This window comes from Equus caballus, chromosome 8, assembly GCF_041296265.1.
Source record: "Equus caballus isolate H_3958 breed thoroughbred chromosome 8, TB-T2T, whole genome shotgun sequence".
Lineage (NCBI taxonomy): Eukaryota > Metazoa > Chordata > Mammalia > Perissodactyla > Equidae > Equus > Equus caballus.
In genome coordinates, this window is record NC_091691.1 from 6468656 (window position 1) to 6493395 (window position 24740).

The 24740-nt window shown below is 39.0% G+C and overlaps 1 protein-coding gene across 16 annotated transcripts in view; it reads right to left on the minus strand.

Annotated features, from left to right (window-relative positions):
• Nucleotides 1-24740, minus strand: part of DEPDC5 (DEP domain containing 5, GATOR1 subcomplex subunit) — a 115784-nt gene that overhangs the window by 85607 nt on the left and 5437 nt on the right. For all 16 annotated transcript variants that reach the window (XR_011441297.1, XR_011441296.1, XM_070275272.1 and 13 more), the window contains exons 6-12: nt 23942-24025; nt 22900-22949; nt 16736-16805; nt 12873-12951; nt 11888-11949; nt 7769-7838; nt 7372-7444 (exon numbers count right to left, since the gene is read on the minus strand). Coding sequence is in view for 14 of the 16 variants with exons in the window: in XM_070275272.1 (XP_070131373.1) it covers nt 7372-7444; nt 7769-7838; nt 11888-11949; nt 12873-12951; nt 16736-16805; nt 22900-22949; nt 23942-24025 (488 nt within the window). In the remaining 2 variants the exon portion in view is untranslated. The remainder of the gene's footprint in view (nt 1-7371; nt 7445-7768; nt 7839-11887; nt 11950-12872; nt 12952-16735; nt 16806-22899; nt 22950-23941; nt 24026-24740) is intronic.

Below are 24740 nucleotides of genomic sequence, written 5' to 3' on the forward strand. Positions count from 1 at the left end.
TATTTTACGTGGATGCTGCCACAGTGTGGCTTGATGAGCAATGCTAGGTCTGTACCCGGGATCCGAACCTATGAAGCCCAGGTCACTGGAGCAGAATGGAGCAGAGAATGTGAACTTAACCACTATACCACCAGGCCAGCCCCAACCTAGTAATTTTAATGCTGGGAATTTATCCTAAAGAAACACATGGGACCCAGAATAGCCAACACAATATTGAAGGAAAAGAACAAAGTTGGAGAACTGACACTAGCCAACTTCGAGACTTACTATAAAGCTACATAACCAAGTCAGAGTGGTATTGGTGAAAGAAGAGACAAATAAATCAGTGGAACAGAATAGAGAGCCCAGAAATAGACCCACATAAATACAGTCACCTGATTTTTGACAAAGGAGCAAAGATAAAACAATGAAGCAAAATAGTCTTTTCAACAAATGGTGCTGGAACAACTAGACATCCACATGCAAAAAAACCTCAAACAAACATGAATCTAAACTTACAGGACTTACAGCCTTCATAAAAATTTACAAAAACTGGATCACAGACCTAAATATAAAACTCAAAAGTATAAAACTCCTAGATATGAAAACCTAGATGACCCTGGGTATGGTGATGCCTTTTTAGATACACAACCAAATGTACAACTCATGAAAGAAAAAACTGGTAAGCTGGACTTCATTAAAATTAAAAACTTCTGCTCTGCGAATAACAATGTCAAGAGAATGAGAAGATAAGCCACAGACTAGGAGAAAACATTTGCAAAAGACGCATCTCATAAAGGACCATCATCCAAAAATACACAACTCTTAAAATTCAGCAATACACAAAGAACTCAATTAAAAAATGGGCAAAAGCCCTGAACAGACATCTCACCAAAGAAGACATACAGACGGCAAATAAGCAGATGAAAAAATGCTCCACATCATATGTCATCAGGGAAATGCAAATTAAAGCAACAATGAGATACCACTACAGACCTATTAGAATGGCCAACTTCTAGAACACTGACAACACCAAGTGCTGACGAGGATGTGGCAACAGTAACTTTCATTCATTGCTGGTGGGAATGCAAAATGGTACGGCCACTTTGGAAGACAGTTTGGCAGTTTCTTAAAAAACTAAACATACTCTTATCATATGATCCAACAGTAATGCTCCTTGGTATTTACCCAAATGAGTTGAAAACTTACGTCTACACAAAAACCTGCATATGGATGTTTATAGCAACTTTATTTATAATTGGCAAAATCTGGAAGCAACCAAGATGTCCTTCAGTAGGTGAATGGACAAACTGTGGTACATTCAGACAATAGAATATTATTCAGCACTAAAAAGAAATGAGCTATCAAGCCATGAAAAGACACAGAGGGACCTTAAATGCATATTTTTAAGTGAAAGAAGCCAATATTAAAAGGTTACATATTGTATGATTCCAACTATAGAACATTTTGGAAAAGGTAAATCTATGGAGACTCAAAAAATCAGTGATTGTCAGGGGTTGGGTATGGGAGAAGGGATGAATAATCAGAGCACAGAGGATTTTTAGGGCAGAGAACATATTGTATGATACTATAATCATACAGACATGTCATTATACATTTGTCCAAACCTACAGAACATACAACACCAAGAGTGAATTGTAAGGTAAACTATGGACTTTGGGTGATTGATTATGATGTGTTAACGTAGGTTTCTCAATTGTAAAAAATGCACCACTCTGATGAGAGATGTTGATAATGGGAGGGGGGCATCATGCATGTGTTGGAGAAGGAGGTATATGAGAAATTTCTGTACCTCCCTCTCAATTTTGCTGTGAACCTAAAACTGCTCTAAAAAAATTCTCTTAAAAAATATTCAGGTATACATAACTATGTATCTCCCTATCACAGTGGTGTTATTTTTAAAATTAGAAAAAAATTAAATATGTAACAATAAGGAATAGTGAAAATTATGATAAATTTCAGCTTATGACAAAATATTATACAGCCATCAAACATGATGTGATCCTTTTTGATCATTGTTGAATATAGGTAATGGGTATATGGCAGTTCAAAATGCTATCCTCTTTACCTACGTATATTTGACTTTACTAAAAACAAAAAAAGATCACCCAATTTTAAAACACGCTACACAGAAAAAGATCTGGAGAAACATGCACCACAGTGTTAAAAATACTTCCCTTTGGATTTCAAAGTCAGACTGGAGTAACACAAAAAACATGAAAAAATGAGCTAAGAAGATGAATACACACCTCACAAAAGAGAAATACAAAGGCCAATAAACATGAGAAAACGTTCACTCTCAGAAATGAAAGAAATGAATATTAAGACTCAATGAAATAACTTTTCCTCCAATCCAGTTGGGAAAAAGCTGAAAAAGGAAAGAGTATTCAGTGTTGGTGGGAAGAGAGAAATAACACTACTGTTATGAAACCAGGATTTTCTCCTTCAACGTTTTTGGAGGGCAATTTGGCTGTACAAATGAAAAGCCTTAACAAAAATAGATACCCCTTGACCCAATAACTCCATTTCTGGGAATTTATCCTAAGGATAACTAAAGATATGCTTAAAAACTTAACCATAAGAACACTCATTGGTAAAACTATTGACAAAAGTGAAAAGTTGAAAGTCATCTCAGTGTTCAACAGTAGTTGGCAATGCAATGGAATTTCTATACAGCAATAAAAATGATGCTGTGGAGCAGAGTATTTCACATGGAATGGCATTCGTGATAGTGGAAAACACCAGTTTGAAACATCGAGCAGAAAAATCACAGGAGTGTGTGATCATATCTCTGTGAAAACTAATTTTGTCTCTATAAACAAAGAATAGGATTTGATGCACTCAGGCGATGATGACTATATCTAGGAGGTGGAATTGAGAATGTTCTGAATTACTCTTAACTGTATTTTGTGATTTTCCTAAAATGAATCTGTACTGTTTTTTTAAAGATTTTATTTTTCCTTTTTCTCCCCAAAGCCCCTCAGTACACAGTTGTATATTTTTAGTTGTGGGTCATTCTAGTTGTGGCATGTGGGATGCCGCCTCAGCATGGCTTGATGAGTGGTCCATGTCTGCGCCCAGGATCCGAACCGGCGAAACCCTGGGCCGCCGAAGCGCAGTGCGCAAACTCAACCACTCGGCCACGGGGCTGGCCCCAATACCATTTTTGTAGTTAAGAAAAACACAGTCAAAGCTTCTTTCAATCTAAAAAACGTTCAGGATGACTTTTTAATGACATGGGGAAATTTTAACATATTAATGATATAGTTATATGTATATACAAATCTACATTCATAATTCATATATTCTTGCTTTATATAACGTTTTAATATATTCATAATTATGCTCAAATGAATTCATACTCATTACGTAGATATAATTTCATATACTGTTAAGTCAAGAGAGTTCTCAGAATTCCAGGAATCCACTGAAATGGTATTAAGGGATGAACAGTGGTGTCAGGGAAGGAGATGGCCCATCACTTTCATGAAATTCTCACAGGGATATAGGACCCAATAGGAGATCAACAAATAATTTAAAGTATAGTCAGTATGGGGTTGAAGAACACAGTGATCAAAAGCACAGACGCTGAACTAGATTGCTTGAGTCAAGCACATACTCCACCACTTAATTTTTCATGGACTTTGGGTAAATTACTTAAACTCTGTGTCCAAGTTTCCACTTCTGTAAAATAGGATAACAGTGACCCTCTCATAAGGATGTTGTGATATTTAAATGAATCAAGATATGTAAAGTTTTAGAATAGTGCCCTGTACATGGTAAGTCCTAAATAATAAATGATAATTATTTATTATTATCTTATTATCTCAGTAGGACAGTAGAGCCACTATTATTTTCTACCTTATGCTCTTCTATATTTTTCCAAATTTCTACAATGAACATGCACTATTTATTTTTTGGTGAGCAAGATTGGCCTTAGCCAGCATCTGTTGCCAATCCTCCTCTTTTTGCTTGAGGAAGATTGGCCCTGAGCTAACATCTGTGCCAGTCTTCCTCTATTTTGTATGTGGGACACCGCCACAGCATGGCTTGATGAGCAGTGTCTAGGTCTGTGCCCAGGATCCAAACCCACGAACCCTGGGCTGCCAAAGCAGAACACGCAAACTACCATGCCACCAGGCCAGCCCCAAAGAACATGCACTTATCTTTTAAATGATATGAAAGGGTAACCTGAAAAGTGATAAAGCAAATATAGCAAAATGTTAATTGTGGAACCCAGGTGGTGGGTATACGGGTGTTCACTGTACAATTCTCTCAACTTTTCTGTATGTTTGAAATTTTCCACAATAAAATATTGTAAAAAACACAAACACAAAAGATTATCTAAGCTAAAAACAATGTACAAATCTAGAGAAAATTCTGAGAAATTCTGGAGAGAAATCTGGATCAGGAAAAACATTTCAATAAGGAATGTCAGGACAATTGGTGAAATCTGAATATGAACTGTATGTTAGATAATGGCATTTATATCAATGTTAAATGTCCTGAACATCACTATATTTTGGTTATATAAGAGAATGCTCTTGTTCTTAGGAGATGTATGATGAAGTATAAGATAATTATGTATCTATTAAATGTTAATAATTGGTAAATCTAGGTGAAAAGTACACAGATATTCATTATAGTCTTCTTTCAAATTTCCTATATGTTTTAAAATTTTTAAATAAAATGTTATCCAAAAAACTGTCTTAGGGGCCAGCCCAGTGGCATAGTGGTTAAGTTCGTGCGTTCAGCTTCAGCGGCTTGGGGTTCAGAGGTTCAGATCCCAGGTGCGGACCTACACACCACTCATCAAGCCATGCTATGGCGGCATCCCATATACAAAGTAGAGGAAGACTGGCACAGACGCCAATTCCTATTCTTTAGGAATGCTATTACAAAGTTGAAAAGGGAAAAATACTCTACAAGTTGGCATTTGGTGCTAGCTTGATACTTAGGAAGGAACCAGCTACAAAGAAATATGTTTAAGGCTCCAGATTGGGGGTTTGAGGGAGATTGGCCATTTGAGACAAAAACTAAGCCCACCTAGTAGAGTGTTACTGGCAAAATAGAGAGACATTGTATTTTCAAGTCTGAGGTAGGAGGGGAAACTAACAAGGAGCTCCTCCTCTCAGTTACAGAAGTAAAGAGTGGGAGGAAGCAAGACTGAATCAGTAGCAGCATACTGAGTTAGAGAGAGCAGTCTCTAAGCACTTTAACAAGTGTAGTCAGATGATGAAATGCGCCTATTACCAAAGGGGTTGGTTTTGACTTAAACACAAAATCTTTGTACCTTAGGCAAGAATAAAACGCCTTCTGAAAAGCAAAAGACTTCCTAAAGTCCATTTTGATGTCTACTCTATCCTCTACCTGAAGTGCCAATAATCATGTGGTAGATTTCTCCACATAGCTGAGAATTTTTTTTTTTTTTTTTTTTAAAGATTTTATTTTTTCCTTTTTCTCCCCAAAGCCCCCCGGTACATAGTTGTGTATTCTTCGTTGTGGGTTCTTCTAGTTGTGGCATGTGGGACGCCGCCTCAGCGTGGTCTGATGAGCAGTGCCATGTCCGCGCCCAGGATTCGAACTAACGAAACACTGGGCCGCCTGCAGCGGAGCGCGCGAACTTAACCACTCGGCCACGGGGCCAGCCCCCACATAGCTTAGAATTTTAAAGGTCAAAGTCCTACAGCTCCACGCCATCAAGTAACCCAATCCAATTGCATCTGGTATGCTTCCATCATCTCATAAAGTATCTCCTTATTCAGTGGCACTGTTGGGAGAACCGAACTGATACGCATCCTGTGGTGATGCAATGTAAAGTACAAGGCATCAGAATGAGGTCAGTCTTACTAAAAAGGTTCAACCTAAATCCAATCAAGTCTTAGAGCAGGACTTCTCAACCTCCGCACTACTGACATTTTGGACCAAATAACTCTTTGTTTTGGGGGAAGGGGGGCTCTCCTGTGCACTGCAGGATGTTTAGCAGCATGCCTGGTCTCCACCCACTAGATATCAGTTGCATAACTTCCCCTTCCCACACACTCACTCCCACCATTTTGACAAATAAAAAAATGTCTCTAAACATTGCCAAATTGCTGTCCTGGGGCACAGAGAAATCACCCCACTTGTAACCTCTAGCTTACAGAAAATAAACAAAGACCACCAGAAGAATGCAATCAGACAAATCCAGAAAGGGTCTTCTACTGTCTCCCTACTCAAAATGTGGTGCAAAAACAAGCAAACTGTGCAAACACAGGAGCTAGTTAGACAAGCAGAGCCAGGCCCACCCCCAGAACTCTGATTGGAATCAGCACTGTAACATGATCCCCAGGGGGTGGTTCATAAGCACACTAAAGTTTGAGAGGCACAGTTCTCCAGGACTACTGACCTAGATTCTTCAATAAGTCAACAGTTGGGAAGTGAAAAAGAAGGGGAAATTGTTTCAAATTTAGACTTAAGAAGCAGACCAAACATAAGAACTTTTTTGGAGACATTAAGGAAATCTGAATATGTACTGGATATTGGACAATATTATAGAATTATTAATTTTGTGAAATGTGGTTGTGGTTATATATCATGGTTATATATGAAAATGCCCTTATTTTTTAGATATGCATAGGAATGAAATGTTATAATATCTATAATTTACACTAAAATAAAATTTAGCCAAAAAACAGATAAGGCAAATATGGCACAATAACTGTTAAATCCAGGTGTTAGGGATATGAGTTCATTACATTATTCATTTTTCTTTTCTTCAAGTTTGAAATTTTTCACAGTACAAAGTTTGGCAAGTCTAGGGGGCCAGCCTGGTGGCATAGTGGTTGGGTTTGCAAACTCTGCTTCAGCAGCCTGGGGTTTGCAGGTTTGGATTACGGGCGTGGACCTACACATTGCTCATCAAGCCATGCTGTGGCGGTGTCCTACATACAAAATAGAGGAAGACTGGCACAGATGTTAGCTCAGCGACAATCTTCCTCAAGCAAAAAGAGGAGGATTGGCAACAGATGTTAGTGTGGGGCCAATCTTCCTTACAAAAAAAAAAAAGTTTGGATTGTCTAAATGCAATGTGGTATCCTGGATCGGATCCTGGAACAAATAAAAGTACCTAAGTGGAAAAACTGGTGAAATTTGAGAAAAGTCTGAAATTTAGTTAACAGTAATGTACCACTGCTAATCTTGTAGTTTTGATAAATGTACCTTGGTTATGAAATGTTAACAGAGGAAACTGGGGGCAGGGCATATGGAAACTGTACTATCTTTGCAACTTCTCTCTATATCTAAAATTACTCCAAAATAAAAAGGCTAATTTTTTTTCTAAAGTTAGGAAAGAAACAACCAAAAAAAGGCACAGCAAACACCCAAACATACTTATAAAAGTCTTCATAGAATCGCCCCTTGTGATCCTGTCGAATTGAGGCTCGGTTTATTTCAGGAAATTCATCTGAAATAGAGAAAAGCATATATGTAGATCAGATTGAAAGGGAAATTCAGTTTTTCTGCTCCCCCTTCTGGGTTGAAGATTTGCATCACCAAAAAAAATAAAGATAATTATACTTCTATTAAGTTGGTTTTAAGATGAATCACAGCCCACAGACTTCTTGCATCCACTAATGGACTTTGCTATTTTCTATTTTACCCCGTCCTCACAACAGAAATGGTGAGAAAAATGGAGCAGTGCAAAGGGAAAGAGGATGGTAAGGAATGGATGGGGATGGGGGTGGGGGAAGCTTAATAAAAAATAACTGTAGGAGAAAGACTTACTCACCAAGAGATTTCGCATCATAGAAAGTTCTAGAAAATAGGACCACTGTCACTTCATGACTACAGTTCTTCTCCTAGGTATGAGTAGAGAAAAAGAGGGCTCAAGTTTATTTCATTTACTTCACTATGAAGCATAAAAATAATATTCTCAATTCTAGTAGGCTCAGCAGCAGTGCACAGTATTGGAAAACTTCATGTAATTGTAGGTTGCATAATACAGTGGACAGAAAACTGCTGGGAGTCAGAAGCCCTGGCTCTGAAACTTACCACTACATGACCTTGGGCAAGTTACCTAAAGTCCCAGGAATGTGCAAAGAGCTTTGAAAACTGCAAATCACCAATAAGTATGGGTCGCTGTCTCTCATCTGTTGACTTGGCATGAAACAGATCAGCCCAGTGTCAGAGGATCATGGTATTTGTACCTGCTTCACAGTGTTTTTTAATTTCTTCAGAACTGTAGTGTAGGGAACAAGAACAGAACCCATGGTGGTGGATGTAAGAATCAAACACACTCCCATATCCTACCACTATCATAAGATAAGGACTGGGGGCTGCTCGAGATGCAGGGGTCGAACCCCAGGCAATGAATTACCTTTGGACTGGGATGAGGACAAGTGAGAATAAACATTTCCATGGAGTCTGGAGATCAAGGTTCTGGAAGCAGGGTGTTTACAGATGGTATGAAATTTGGCTTGCACCAGTGAGCCAGCAAGCTCAGTTTCAGTTCCTCCTGGGTATTTGAAAACAACCCCTACATTGACTAACCCTATCTCTAACCCAAGCGTACTTACTGACAACACAATTCAGCATGTGCCATATAAGGTATATATATAACATAATGCACATTACATGCCACCTTACATTCTTCCATGGATATATACTAAAGTGGACAGAAATTCCTAAATACAAGCCACAGTACCAAGAGCAGAGTGCTAGGAAAGAGTAGACCTTCATTAGCCACCAACTAATTTACTGGACTCCCAGAGCTCCACACTTAGCTCCAAACTTCTCTGATTTTGGTATACCTGACATACCGAAAAAATGCCTTACAGTGGGCTGGTGTGGGCATATGGGCCTCTCAACTCATACATGACAGAGGAGATAACACAGAACAGTGGTGACATGGCCTGGGATTACAGAAACATAGACAGGGGAGCACGAGGTGATGATCTCAGGCCAACTCTGGAAGAAAGGATGGAACTGGATTAGAATCATCACTCTGCTTACAGGCTATTGATCATAGGCAAGTTCTCCAACCTCTTTGAGCTGTACTTTCCCTACCTGTGAAATATGGACAAAAGGATTAAGTGAGATAATGTGGGTAAAACACCATGATACCTGGGATGTCAAAATACTCAATAAATGTTAACTAAGACTACTACTATTACCCCTGCTATGTCTATATTTAGGGCTCAGAAAAGAATTCATAAACTCCCATGCTCGATCCTGCTGTCCACAGCGTTAGCTTTATGTTATTCAACAGGCTCTATGAAGAATAAACAACCTTCACCAAACTTCATTAAATAAATATGGAATGGTTACAGAAAGTTATTTTAATTCAAGTTCTTGCTTTAATACCAAGTTCTTAATTTTAAAAAACAAATTCTAAGAGCGAAGTCCTGTAAACTAATGACTGGGCCTATGCCAAATCTTGTCCTTACATCTCATTGTATATACACTCACAGAAACTTGGGTTAGGGGATATCTAAAGGGCAATCGAACCAGACTTGAAATGGAGGTTTTCATAAACACAATATTGAAATGGCCACTATGTGGCCCAAGGTGACCATTATTCAGCCCACTCCCAAGGCCTGGCTTCCTGCTGTCCCTGCTGTTTGTGCTCCCCTTTAGGCCCCATACTCAGGCAGACACGAAGGCCTGATTACCCTTAAGCCACATGACCACAGAAGCTTCCTAGCTGGTCTGCTTAATTCCTGTCTGTCCCTTTACCAAATTGCTCCTGGCCACTGGACTACTCTTCCTCAAATTCTCTCCAGCGCTGATCACACTGATCCCCTATTCAAGAATTTTAATAGCTACTGCAGGCCTAGCATGACCTGACCCTATCCTTCTAATCCAATCTTATTAATTGATTATTCCCCACAAATCTTCTGTGGAGTAGCATAAGACCACACCCCACTCTCATGCCCATTTTCATCCTTTTGCTCATACGGTTCTCTTCATTTGAAACATCCTCTCTGTTTTCCTTTCCAACCATCCAAACCTTCCTCAGCCTTCCAAGTCCATAAATAAATAAAATTCTAACCCTAAAACATACGGTTTGCTGTTGTTTCAAATACATAGATCCAAGCTCCCCAGCAGGTTTGCAAGTTCTCTGAGGGCAAGCATCATACTTCTGTATCTCTAGCCTTCACAGCTGAAGGATACTGCTGCCATATTGCTGAGGAAGGAGAATGGAACTTAGATTCCAGTGAGACCTAGATCCTACTGAGACCCTGCCATGTGCAGAGACTTTAAAACACCTTGTGAGAAGGCACTATTATTATCTCCATTTTGCAAACAAGGAAACAGAAACTACTTCTCCAAAGTGAAAAAGCTAATCAAAGTTAAAGCATAATTTTAAACCCAGTCTGTTTTAATCCAAACTCCATGCTCTTTTCTACTATATAATACGACCTCAAATAGCTCTCATATTTAGGTCTTTGATCCATTTTGAGTTAATTTTTGTATATGATGTAAGGTAAGGGTCCAAATTCATTCCTTTGCAGATGGATATTCTGTTGTCTCAGAACCATTTCTTTCTCTTTTTTTTAAAGATTTTTTCTTTTTCTCCCCAAGGCCCCCCCCCGCCCTGGTACATAGTTGTGTATTTTTTTTTCAGTTGTTGGTCCTTCCAGTTGTGGCATGTGGGATGCCGCCTCAGCGTGGCCTGATGAGCAGTGCCATGTCCACGCCCAGGATTCGAACCGGCAAAACCCTGTCCCTTCACCAAATTGCTCCTGGCCACTGGACTACCGAAGTGGAGCACGCGAACTTAACCACTCGGCCACAGGGCCGGCCCCTCAGAACTATTTCTTGAAGAGACTATTCTTTCCCTCATTGAATGGACTTGACATACCTGTCTAAAATCAACTGACCATAAATGTATGGGTTGATTTCTATACTCTCAATTCTATTCCATTGGTCTATATATCTATCTTCATGCCAGTACCATACTGTTTTGACTACTTTGACTTTGTGGTAAGTTTTGAAATTAGGAAGTGAGAGTCCTCCAACTTTGTTCTTCTTTTTCAAGACTGTTTTGGCTATTCAGAATCCCTTGCAATTCCACGTAAATTTTAGAATCAGCTTTTCCATTTCCACAAAAAAAGCCATTGGGATTCTGATAGGGACTGTACTGAACTATAGTTTGCTCTGGGGAGTACTGCCATTTTAACAATATCAAGTCTTCCAATCTATGAACATAGGTTGTTTTTCATTTATTTAGGTCTTTGTTAATTTCTTTCAGCCACGTTTTGTAGATTTTAGTGTACAAGTCTTACACCTCCTGAGATAAATTATTCCGAGGTATTTTATTCTCTGTGATGCTCTTGTAAATGAAATCATTTTTAAGTTTAATTTCCTTTTTAAATTTTGATTGTTTTTTAATTTCCTGTTTGAATTATTTATTGCTGATGAAACATAACTGATTTTTTGTGTTAATTTTGTATCCTGCAACTTTATTAGCTCTATATTATATTATTAGCTCTAATAGTTTTTTGTGTGTGGATTTTTTTAGGATTTTCTGCATAGAAGATGTCATCTGTAAATAGAGATAATTTTACTTCTTTGATGACATGGATGCCTTCTATTTCTTTTTCTTGCCTAAGTGCTCTGGCTAGAACTTCCAGAACAATGTTGAATACCAGTGGTGACAGCAGTTATCCTTATCTTGCTCCTCATCCTAAGGGGCAAAGTTTTTAGTCTTTTACCATTGAGTTTAATGTTAGCTATGGCCTTTATCATGTTGAAGTGATTAAGGCAATTTAAATCTAGAGCCTTATCAATTTAGGCTTTAGGTAAGATACCTCCATTAAAGGCAGCCTAATGGAAACAGTGTGTTTTAAAATCTGCACTGAGTAACGTTTACTCGATGAGATTCAGTGCATAAGAAGAAACATACCTTCCACTTGGTAAAAAGATCAGCAAGGAAACCATTCACAGCTTTCTCAAAATACAGATCCCCTGAAAAGAAATGAGAAGAGGGTAAGGATTATCTTTATTTCTTGCTTACAATTTCTTCTCTCAGTAAAGTAACAGGAATGGGACCAGTTAAAGAGAGGGTGGGTTCTGCTATATCATAAAACAAGATCATAAAAACCAGATGTATAAAAGTGGTTTCAACCTAGACTTTCTAATGAGCCAAATTTAATATTTGCCTCACCCAGCAAGAGACCATGGCTCCAAGGTAAAATTCAAGATTGAAAAAGCTTTGGTGATTGAAAAAATACAGGTGTATCTTCAGAATGAGAGAACCACCTAACCTATAAATATGGTTATTCTTATAACGATGCTCAAAGTTTGTTAGAAGATGATCTGGGAGATCCTGAGCCTTCACTGAATTATCATTTGCAGTTCCTGCTGTTCTCAAGTGACTTTGATGACCAACAGCAAAAATTAACTTGTAATTTTACTAAACAAATTTGAATTGCATGCACCATGAGGCTGGTGTGCTGGACACAGTATCCACCACATCTCATAGCAGCTTTACTGTTCTCTACTTATTATGTGGTAATTCTAATAAAATGAGACAAACATGGAGAGTTCTGTGAGTGACAGGAAATGAAAAATATCAAAGAAAGTGTTGGTTTCTAGACATAGAGTCACTCTCCCTGTGATTTTTCATCCTGTACTTATAGAATAGTTAAAGATCTGAGAAGTCAGATTTTTTCATTAATACTTTACTACATTTATGGGATTCACTATGTATATATAAAATATATAAAAATATTAAATTACTTTTAATTAATTTATCATTTGAGAATTTGTAAAGATCTCATGACACATCTTTAGAGAATGTCAAGAGCTTACTGTAAAATGATACCAACTTGGGGGAAACCAGAAAATTCTCCCCAGTGGCAGTTACAATCAGCACTTAGGAACAGTACCATAAATATCAAAATCCCACATTTCACAGCTCATCTGAATAAATATGTAAACCATAGCCGACGTAGAACGGAACACCACCTGAAATAAACAAACAAAATTGCATTAAAAAGCAATTATATAGAGAGTTTCAGTTCTGCAAGATGAAAAAGTTCCGGAAATCTGTTTCACAACAATGTAAATATACTTCACACTACTGAACTGTTTGCTTAAAAATGGCTAGGATGATAAATTTTATCTTTTTTAAAATAAAGATAAAGCAATGGTGGAAGATTTCTCTTTAGTGTGACATGAGACTTCTAAAAGCAAGCTTCATCCCTGGCATCATAGGTCATAAGAAGAAGATATTGTCCTTTGCCTCTTGGATCTTATAGTAGAGGATAAAGACATGCAAAATATTGCAACATATATAAACATTCCATGAACGTTCCTACAAGAAACGTAGAAGGGGCAGTGAATCTACCTGGGAAAGTCAAGGAAAGCTCATCATGGAGGCAGAACTTGGGCTAAGACATGCCAGTTATGAGCTGCCAGTCTAACAAATTATAATTCATATCATACCCCTCACCCCCTCGCAGAACCCAGACTGCCTCCAGGAAAAACGTTAAGTGGTTGTCTGGGCCTACGCGTTTTACCATAAAATCCCTTAGGCAGGCGTTCCCCTCCTCCAAAAGGCTCTAAAGAGGTTTGGCAGGAAAGCAAAATGTCTGACTCTCCATTAGTACATTAGAGAACTTGCTCCTTAAAGACAGAAGAATGTTCACCATTCACTTGCCAGGGCTTTTTGTAGTCTCTGGGGCATAACAGACACTTGATAAATTTGCTGACCCTCTCTGATACATGGAAAGACAAAGACTCAGAGAAAATGTACCTTTCAAAATGTCAACTGTTATTATCTCTGGGGACTGGCATTATGAGTGATTTAGCTTCTTTTTTAATCTTTTTGTTTACCTTTTTTTTTAAAGATTGGCACCTGAGCTAACAACTGTTGCCAATCTTCTTTTTTTTTTTTGCTTTTTCTCCCCAAATCCCCCCATTGGCACGTGGGATGCCACCTCAATATGGCCTGATGAGTGGTGCCATGTCTGTGCCCAGGATCAGAACTGGCGAAACCCCGGGCCACTGAGGCGCAGCATGCGAACTTAACCACTCGGTCACAGGGCTGACCCCATATTTACCAGGCCAGCCCCACATGCAGTTCTTTTATAGGAAAGGAAAAAGTTGACCTTTAAGCATCAATTTATTACTTTGGGGTTTTTGTTCAACCAAATCCAACTGAATGAATAAGTGATCTTTTAAAAGCATAATTCAGGTATCACTGCCCCACTTAAAATCCTTCAAGGGATTCTAATTGTCCTTAGAATAAACTCTACACTGGTTACAATGGTCCTCAAGGCCCTGCATGAACTGGCTGAAACCTGTCTACCTCCTCATCAACATCATTCTCCCTACTTGTCTCCTATGCATCTGCCGCACTAGCCTCACACTTGTTTCCTCTGCCTGGAATACTCTTTGCCTCAACCTCCATAAGCTGGCTAAGTCTCACCTTTCCAGCACTTCTCAAAGAGGCCCTCCCTGTCCAGCTTTATAAAGAAGGGTCTTCTGTTATTCTCTATCTCAATGCCTTGTTTCCCTCAGAAATTTTAATGTATCTCATTTGTTTGCTAAGGAAGCCACCCTCAGTTAGTCCTTCTCATTAGCCAATTAATTTCCTTTGGAATACTCATCATATCTGTAATTATCACATTTATGGACAGAGTGTCTAGCTGCATCTGTCTTCCCAGTAGGGTAAGGTCCTTACCAGAAGAGATCTCGTCTGTGCTGTTCAACCATGGATCCCCAGTGAATGGGGATTCCCCCTCTGAATTCCCCTCTAGAACGAAGGTTGTTCACTGATAATGTTCCGCACCACATTTTAAAAAAGATTAAGTGGGGGCTGGCCTAGTGGTATAGTGTTTGGGTTTGAGCACTCCGCTTTGGTGGCCTGGGGTTTGCAGGTTCAGATCCTGGGTGCAGACCTACGCACCACTTGTCAAGGCATGCTGTGGCAGCCTCCCACATACAAAATAGAGGAAGATGGACACAGATGTTAGCTCAGGGTCAGTCTTCCTCAGCAAAAAGAGGAAGATTGGCAACAGATGTTAGCTCAAGGCTAATCTTCCTCACAAAATAAAAAGATTAAGTGTATAAAAAAAAAGCATAGTAGCTGACACACAGGAACTGCTTCCATATTATTTGTGAAATAAATAAATAAACGAGGTTTAAGAGGTAACATATGCCAAATTATCATGGTCTTTGTAAGTCATGCCTAAGAGCAAATTTCTACAAAACTGGGGAAAAGCAAATTAAGATCATTATAAAATACCAATTTATGGCTACTAGAGTTGCAAAAGCCTTAAAAATCTATCACCAGGTGCTGGAAAAAGTGAAAAACAACAGATTTTATATACTGCTACTAGAAGTACAAACTGTTCCAAAGAATTTGAAAAATAATTTGGCATTATCTTACAGACTGAAACCTATGACCTGGCAAATACACTCCTAATTATAGACTAAAAATGTAGTATTGAGAGGCCAGCCTGGTGGTGCAGAGGTTAAGTTCACACGTTCCGCTTCTTGGCAGCCCAGGGTTCGCCAGTTTGGATCCCGGGTGCAGACATGGCACCGCTTGGCACGCCATGCTGTGGTAGGCGTACCACATGTAAAGTAGAGGAAGATGGGCATGGATGTTAGCTCAGGGCCAGTCTTCCTCCGCAAAAAGAGGGGGATTGGCAGTAGTTAGCTCAGGGCTAATCTTCCTCAAAAAAAAAAAAAAGAACAAAAAAATAAAATAAAATAAATAAAAATATAGTATTAAGTACAAAAAAGCTAGGTGAAAAAAAAAGACTATGTACATTTTTATTCCACTTTAATAAAGTTGAAAAATAAGCAAAACAAATATACTGCTTAGGGTAAAATATATGTGAATTAATACTATATAAACAAGGAAATTATGAAAATAAAATTCAGATAGCAGTTACCTCTAAAAGTACTGGTTCTCAACTAGGGGCAATTGTACTCTCCCAGGGGATACCTGGTAATGTCTGGAGACATTTCTGGTTGTCATGACTTGTAGGGTGCTATTGGCATCTAATGAGTAGAAGCCAAGGATGCTGCTAAATATCCCAAAATGCACAAAATAGCCCCCACAACATCCTTGCCATTTAGACCAGGTAATTCTTTGTTCTGGAGAGCTGCCTTATACACTGTAGCATGTTTAGCAGCATTCTCCCCACAGTCTAGTTGTGACAACCAAAACTGTCTCCAGACATTGCTGAAAGACACCCAGGGAAGCAATATTGCCCCTGGTTGAGAACCACTGCTCTCAAAGGAGGCAGGGGGATGAGAACAAGGAAGAGCAAACAGGTGGTTTCAACAGCACAGGTAATGTTTACAGCTGTTCAATTTGGATGTTTCCAACCAGAATAAAGGGTCAAAGAAGAAGACTCCTTTGCAAAGGTCCCTCTTTGTGTTGACCAATGCAATCTTCCAGACCTTTGTGTTTACCAACGCAATCTTCCCCTGAATTTAACTTTTGCTGTGTACTAGTGGGCATAGAAGCCTGCAAGCTAGATATTCATCTCTATATCTGATATTAAATAGACCTTCTTCAGATGAAGATCAACCCCAAACTGGAGAGATCCAACGGTACAAAATTAGAATTGCAGGAGTCCCTGACAACATCACAATATTGTCCACCTGGGCAGACAGCAGCTATCAGGAGATTATCAAGTTTTTGCTTGTTTCTTTGTTTTGTTTTTGATTTCAGGACTTACATACAATGGTATGGGGAAACAGAACCAAAAAAGCATTTTATCAATCTTACCCTGGTATCTTCACTGATATAGCCACACATGACCTTCTCATTTTTGACCCACAGCTCACCAGCCTGTGCCCTAAAAGGAGAAACACACACAGGTCTTACATAAACCAAGAAGAAACAGGGGTGACTTCAGGGCAGCTCGCTCTACTACCCAAATGACCTGGCCGGTTACAGATTTCTAGAGAGAGTGCCATGAACAGATTACACAGCATAAAGAATTCTCAGAGCATATTGAATTTGTACAACAGGAGCTCTTAATCTGGGAGTCCTTAGACAACACGCGAGTCTAAGGAAGGGCTTCAGGGAACCCAAGAGCCCTCTGAAATGATCCAAAATTTTCTGGGCAGGGAATTATAACTTTTGTCAAATCTCAAAAGGGCCCATGTCACAAAAACAGTTAAGAAGCACTGATGAACAATTTTGCTAATCCCAGCTTTGACACAATGAGTTTCAACAGAAACAAAATCCATCTTAATATCAGGATTAGAAGACAAGCAGTCCAGAGTCACGAAGGGACAGGATCCCTAGTCAAGGGAGGTCATTCTACTGAAAAATCTTCACAGCAACTTGGTATTGCATATTGCATTTTAGGGGTGTGATGTTTACTCCTCTGCAACTTTTTAAGGGCATGAAATGGATAGTACAGTTCAAAGATCATGGCCTTCAGAGCTGACCAGCCTGCTGCGAAACTGGTCTAGGCAGGAATCTCAGGTCTTAGCATCACCTGCTAGTTGAATGGCCATGAAGAAATAACTCTGTGAGGCTCAGTGTCCTTATCTATAAAAATGAGATGACACCTACTTTACAGAGCTGTTTTGAGAATTAAACCAGCTAATGTGGGGAAACTGTTCAGGATAGCGCTGGGATTGGAGGTGCTCAGTTAAGAGTACTAGTGGTGGGGCCGGCCCCATGGCCAAATGGTTAACTTCACGCGCTCCACTTCAACGGCCCAGGGTTTCGCCAGTTCAGATCCTGGGCACAGACATGGCACCACTCATCTAGCCACGCTGAGATGGCATCCCACATGCTACAACTAGAAGGACCCACAACTCAAAATATACAACTATGTACCGGGGGGCTTTGGGGAGAAAAAGGAAAAATAAAATCTTTGAAAAAAAAAAAGAGTACTAGTGGCTATTTGTATTAGCAAGAACTATAACAATGGTAAATATTAACACAAAAGACTATCCTGGAGAGGAAGTGGTAGCTGTTACTGAGGACCTTATAATCACTCCTCAGCCAACCACTCAAGCCCTTCTCTTTTACCAACCCCAGTGCAGTTGCCTGCCTGGCCCTAAGCAATCAATCAGTCCTCATAAAAATAAATAAATAAATAAGAGGAAAAGAGAAAATAAAAGCAAGGAAAATGCTGTGTGCCAGGAGTCACAGCTCAGGCTACCTGGGAAACACTGCACAATCAGTCAGCCTCCCTGGGCCTCTCCTCCATCTGTAAAATGAAGAAGGCTGGACCAACCCCACATTTTTCAAATACACTTCTCGGGGTCGCAGCTCTGCTTTCACCAAGAGGGGTGCCTCTTGGTATTCCTTTGCCCAAATATGTCTGTGAGTGGACAATTGCAGCAAGCCTGACCTGAGAAGGGATTTCTGTTTCTTTAACATTATAAGAGATTCCACATTCCCATGATCTATAAGTTCTATTAGCAAGAAGTACTCTGCATACAAGCTACCGCACATCAAATGAACTAGACCTCTAAAACGAGCTTACTCTTAGTACAGTAACTCACCAACTTCTACTAGTATGTATAGACAAAGTGGTGTTATACAACTTGGTCTTAGATTCCTGTGCCTCCACTCCCTGTGGAGGTCAAGCCATAATCTTTCTGAGTCTGTTTTTAAAAAATCAGTAAATGTGGTTAGTGAGAATCCTGCCCCATCCATCTACTAGAGCTCTTGGGAATATCCAATGAGATACTGTAAATGAGAGGACTTGGTAAACTACAAAACAGTTATTATTATTCCTACAGAAATGGTTCTTTATAAAACAAACACACACACACGCACATGCACGTGTGCACACAGAGAAAATACAATCTTGACTTTTGCTCCTAAACCTGTGATTTGCCCTTACCCAAACAGAAAATGAGAATGGCCCTGAGGCAGCATTTCTTCTCTTTTCTACTGGTTCAAGGGAGAAAGAAATGCCACTGACAGATGCCAAGTGCAAAATCCATAACCCCCAGGACACAACCCAAGAGTACACACAGCTTCCTACAAAATAGGAGGCAGACAGACAGGGAAAGACAAACACCATATGATTTCACTCATATGTGGAAGATAAACAAATACATGGACAAAAACAACAGATTAGTGATTACCAGAGGGGAAGGGGTTGGGAGGTGGACATAAGGAGTAAAGGGGCACATACATATGGTGACTGACAAACAATAACGTAGAACTGAAATTTCACCATGTTATAAACTACTACGACTTCAATGAAATAAAATAAAATAAAAATAGGAGCCAGAACGGCACACTGCCAAGCCTTAGACCAGGATAAGGTGCTTCGGGCAGGTACCAGTCCCTGATTGATGTAGCTACTTAGGCAGGTCACTTTCCCTGCCTTTTCTATCAAATGAGCTGTGGGAGGTCAGTGATCTCCGCTATCCTTTACAACTAAGTGTCCTCATTCTGTGAACAAATAGTTAAAATAGGTGCAAAGTATGGTATTGGAGTGTCATTTGCATCACACACCTTTGAACAACCGAAATGGCCAGCAATGGTGGCCCAGTTAAGTAAATTACGGTGCTTCGAAACAGAGTATCATGGAACCATTAAAATGTTTACAAGGAGTTTTAACTTTACCAGCAATGTTTACATGCTTTTAAGTGGGAAAAAGCATACAGAATAGTACACACAGCATCATCGCCTAAGTAAAGGTACATGTATGTGCACGTATATATGAAAATAAAACATTGGAAGATCACACCAAAATTTTATAGTAGTTACCTGTAGGTAGTTAGCTTATATACCATCGTAAATTTTCTTCTTTATACTCTCTATATTACCCAAATTTTCTAAAATAAATATGCATTTTTTAAATTATGAAAACAGAGTTTTGGGTTTTTTTTTTAACAGTATATAAAATTGCACATATTATATGGTCTCAAGCTAAAAGGGGGAAAAAAAAGAATATTTTGACAGAACTATGGTCAAAATGTTGACAGTGGCTGCTTCTAAGTAGTACTATTATGGTTTTTTTCCTGTTCTTTGATTCTATGTTTCAGATTGTTGACAATGTGCAAGCATTATATGTAAAAATACTTAGCCTATGCCTGGTATACAGCATGTGCTGAACAAGTGGTACTCAACAGTATTAACTCTATAATTAGGAGAGACATTTTAAGAGAATGGCCACCATAGACTCAGAGCTCAAGTCAGAGATCCCAGAAGATCCTCTGCAGAGGGATGGATCTAGCAGGAAAACACCCGAACTGGATGTTCCAAGGGGCTTTAGGCATGATTCTCCTGACAGGTCTGTCTGCTCCTGGACAGCTGAGAAGTCAGGGCCAGAAATTATTCAGTGTTGCTCCCTCTGGAGTGTGAGTCAGAAAAATAAATAAATAAATAAGTAAAAAAAGAAACCACAGCTAGTCGGCAGTCCCAAAACTATATCTGGGAAAATGAGATCTCTTCACAATGAGATCATATAGACTAGGTTTCTAAGTTCAATATATTAAAAAAGCAAAATGCTAATTGTTAGGAGACAAGATTTTAGGGCAATATTTTTTCTTTTAAAATTTCCCTTAATTTTTAAAAATACCGATTTCGGGGATTTTTTTTTCACATTTTCAAGAATACATTGGGAATTTACTCAGAGGAAATCAAAATGTTTATCTTTTAAGGAAAAGTAATGTTTCTAAGGCAGGGTCTCCAGATAATGAAACTATCCCATACATCCTTAATTATTGACTAACTTACCAGGTTCAAAGGCTAAATTACAGATAAATTCTTTAATAATTTATTATGACTTTAACTATATAAATAATAACTATACTTTCTTTTCTCATATGAGGCCCAGAACATCCTTTTTTTTTTTTTTTTCTTTTTAATTTGCATGCCTTCATGTAGTTAGGAAAAGAAAGTGACTTTTGATCCAGTGTAGAAAAATGATAGACAAGTCTTCTGGAAAAATGGTAGAAGACTTTGTGGTTTAGATTTAACCATGAATGAGCAAAATATGAGGTCAGATCTTTAAAAGTCTAAAATGGGCTTTATGTAAGGGTTTTCGTTTTTTGTTTTTTTTTAAGATTTTATTTTTCCTTTTTGTCCCCAAAGCCCCCCAGTACATAGTTGTATATTCTTAGTTGTGGGTCCTCCTAGTTGTGGTACGTGGGATGCTGCCTCAGCGTTGCTTAGAGGAGTGGTGCCATGTCTGCGCCCAGGATTTGAACCAGCGAAACCCTGGGCTGCTGCAGCGGAGCGTGTGAACTTAACCACTCGGCCACCGGGCCAGCCCCAATGTCAGGGTTTTCATTCCTCTATCTAGCACCACATGTATGAGGGCATTTAAAGAAACAGAATTTAAGAATGAAAGAGATCTGAGAGGGTTTCTAAACCAGGGCTCAACAAACTATAGCCTGCAGGCCAGATGCAGCCCAACTCCTGTTTTTGTATGGCCCACGGCTAAGAACGATTTTTACATTTTTAAATGGTTGGAAAGAACAAAAAACAAAGAATTTGTGACAGAGACCTGACACCCATGTGGCCCCAAAGTCTAAAATTTTACTATCTGGTCCTTTACAAAAAAACATTGTAAACCAACCATTTCATTTTACAGATGAGCAGACTCCGAGACTCCCTGACCTGGCGGACAGTACCCTGCTAATCTCTGGCACTGCGGGAGTAGAAAAGACGTCTCCTGACTCCTGGCCGGCCACCTCAGAGACTAGCTTGTACTGGAAGGCATGAATCTGGGTTGCATTTCTTGCTGTGCTCGAGACTTAGTCACTTCTTGGGCTGTGCTTTAGTTACTAAAATTTTTCAAACAATTTTGACCCTCCAACAACTTTTAAAACATGCCTTTGTGGAAAAATGAATCCTTCATCCTTTCTTTTAGGATCAGTAGTTCAGACTAATCAAAGAGCCCTATTTGATGATGAAAAGTTCTTTACAAAAGGATTCTGGCTAATAAAGGTAGGAGGAATGACAGAATGAGAAAATCACTGAGGCCTGCCCAGTGGCGCAGCAGTTAAGTGCGCACGTTCTGCTTCTTGGCAGCCCAGGGTTCGCCGATTCTGATCCCAGGTGCGGACACAGTACCACTTGGCAAAAGCCAGGCTGTGGTAGGTGTCCCAGGTATAAAGTAGAGGAAGATGGGCATGGATGTTAGCTCAGGGCCAGTCTTCCTCCGCAAAAAGAGGAGGATTGGCAGCAGTTAGCTCAGGGCTAAACTTCCTCAAAAAAAAAAAAAGAAAAGAAAAGAAAATCATCATCTTGGAGCAATCATTAACGGACAAAACCATTAGCTGAAAAGTTGATGAGGAACTTCATAATGGGGGAGTGGACTGCATCACAGGAACCCACTGGTCAATCCCAGCGTCACTGAAAGTGAGTCAACCAGATGTAGATACGCTTGCATATACAGAGTAAATTTCAGGAAAGACACAGCTCCTTCTTAGAAGAATTTATATTTCACTAAACACCTTTTTGCACAGCTTGAAGTCTTTACTGTGTGGATGTTTGGGTTTTTGAATTTAAAAGTGGTTTCATAAAGTCCCTTTTTCTCTCTTCTTCACAAACTGAAATATAGAAATAATTTTAAAAATCAAGAGCAGGGCAATATAGCTAAAAGGGCAGCAAATCAGGAACTATTGTGCTGGTCATTTTATGTCTCCAAACCTGTTTCCTAACCTGTAAAATGAGATGGTTTGATTAAACATGTTCATCAAAGGCCTTTTCTGGTTCTAAAATTATGAGTCTATATCTCCTTTGTTACATAATACAGGTGGCTTCACCAACTTCCATTTACCTTAAAACTACAGTGCAATTTGGGGTTTGTTTTAGCTACAAAAATCTAATGTTTTAAGCTACTGTGTATTTTATTATGTGGACATTCGTATGCCTCAAATGCCTTATGTAGCCCAGTTATTGCACTTGATCCTATTCCCAGTTACTAGCTGGTAAGACAAGAGTGATGAACTATCTACCTGATGCCAGCAAATTCCACCTTCTGAGTGATATAGGCACATGTGCTGACCTAAGGGAAGAGAGAGAGAGAGATTCAACAACACATCAAGGCCATAAAAGATCACAAAGAAAGTCTCCTGGCTTTCTAATCTCTTCTAACATGAGAGTAATAAATTTACCCCATAGGAAAACCTGCTTGGGTAGGTATACCAGTAGGTTCTTAAAGAGTTTGGCAAATATAGACAATAGTAAGGACCAGGTGGAGAATAAGTGGCCAGCTTCACTAATATACTTACCTTCACATACTTTTGCATACATATCTATATTTACATACTTATTTAAATATAGAACACTTATGTCTCATTTTAGAAAATGGAACCCTCTCCACCAACTAAAAAATGAGCAAAGATATCTTTTTCTGAAAATATACACTATATGGAAACTCTACCGACAATTTGTTGTTTCATAATACTCAAAAAGTCCAGTAAGGAGAATTTTCAGCACCAGCTCACAATTCTGATGAACTCATCATTTTTTTAGGTGGGAAATGTTAATTAAAAATAAAAAATAAGGAAAATGCAGGACAGTACAGCAAAGAGCAGCCTAACCTGGAAGCAACAAGACCTGGGTTCTTGCCCAGCGTCAATGGCTTACTAGCTTTCCAGTCTTGGTCAATGACTTAACTTTTCGATCTCAGTTTTCACATCTATAAATTAGGGGTAAGAAATACCTGTCCACAAGCAGGAGATGTGAGGAGCAAATGAGGTCAAGTGTAAATGTGAAAACTGAAGTGTCATTCAAATGTAAAATATTATTATAATTCCCCATTCATACTAAAAACGCAAGGCAAAAATCTGTGAGAATAAACAAGCAAAACGAAGCTCAAAAAAACTGTGAAAAGAGAAGAAGATACACAAAGTGTATACAATACTTATCTGTGATGCTGGAGTGAGAAATAATTTTATACTCTTCTCCCTACTAGATCTTTTAAATCTCTGTTATAAACATGCATTATTAATATAATGAGAAAAGTAACAGACTTTTTTAAAAATCACATCTTACCAAACTTTTCTTTAGTCGCCACATATCCCCACGACCAATGTATTGATCCTTAAAGGTTAATTCCACTAGGTCAAGGGTCACATCCTAAAAGGCATAATCAAATATATCTCTCTGCATTACTCTGCCATGCTTTATAGTCATAAGATAATGCCCACTCACCATGGAGAAACTTTTTGGCAACAAAGAAAACTTCTGGAAGACCATTCAATAGAAGAATTCAGACACACAGAATTTTATCCAACCAAAGGCTTCTGAATACAGATAAATCTACAGCAGATGCCACAGCAGCTGTATCATGGTTAAGTCCAAAGAGTACCAGAGTCCCAGTTCTGTGTTTTAGTCTTTATTCTGGCGCACAAACACAACATTGAGCTGTGTACTTTATTTCTCTAGATAACATCAATAATATCTTTTGGACAATGATTTTTATCTATTATAGCACCATTTCTAGAAGAAAAATGGGAATACATAAAGAAATTTTAGCATTTTAATAGAAAATTTCACATTTAGCTTCACAAACACACATATATACACAGAATCTTTTCAGGACAAGTTTTTTTTTTTAGGAAGATTAGCCCTGAGCTAACATCTGCCACCAATCTTCCTCTTTTTGCTGAGGAAAACTGGCCCTGAGCTAACATCCATGCCCATCTTCCTCTACTTTATATGTGGGATGCCTGCCACAACATGGTGTGCCAAGCGGTGCCATGTCTGCACCCGGGATCCAAACCAGCAAACCCTGGGCCACCAAAGTGGAACGTGCACACTTAACTGCTGCACCACTGGGCCAGCTCCTAGG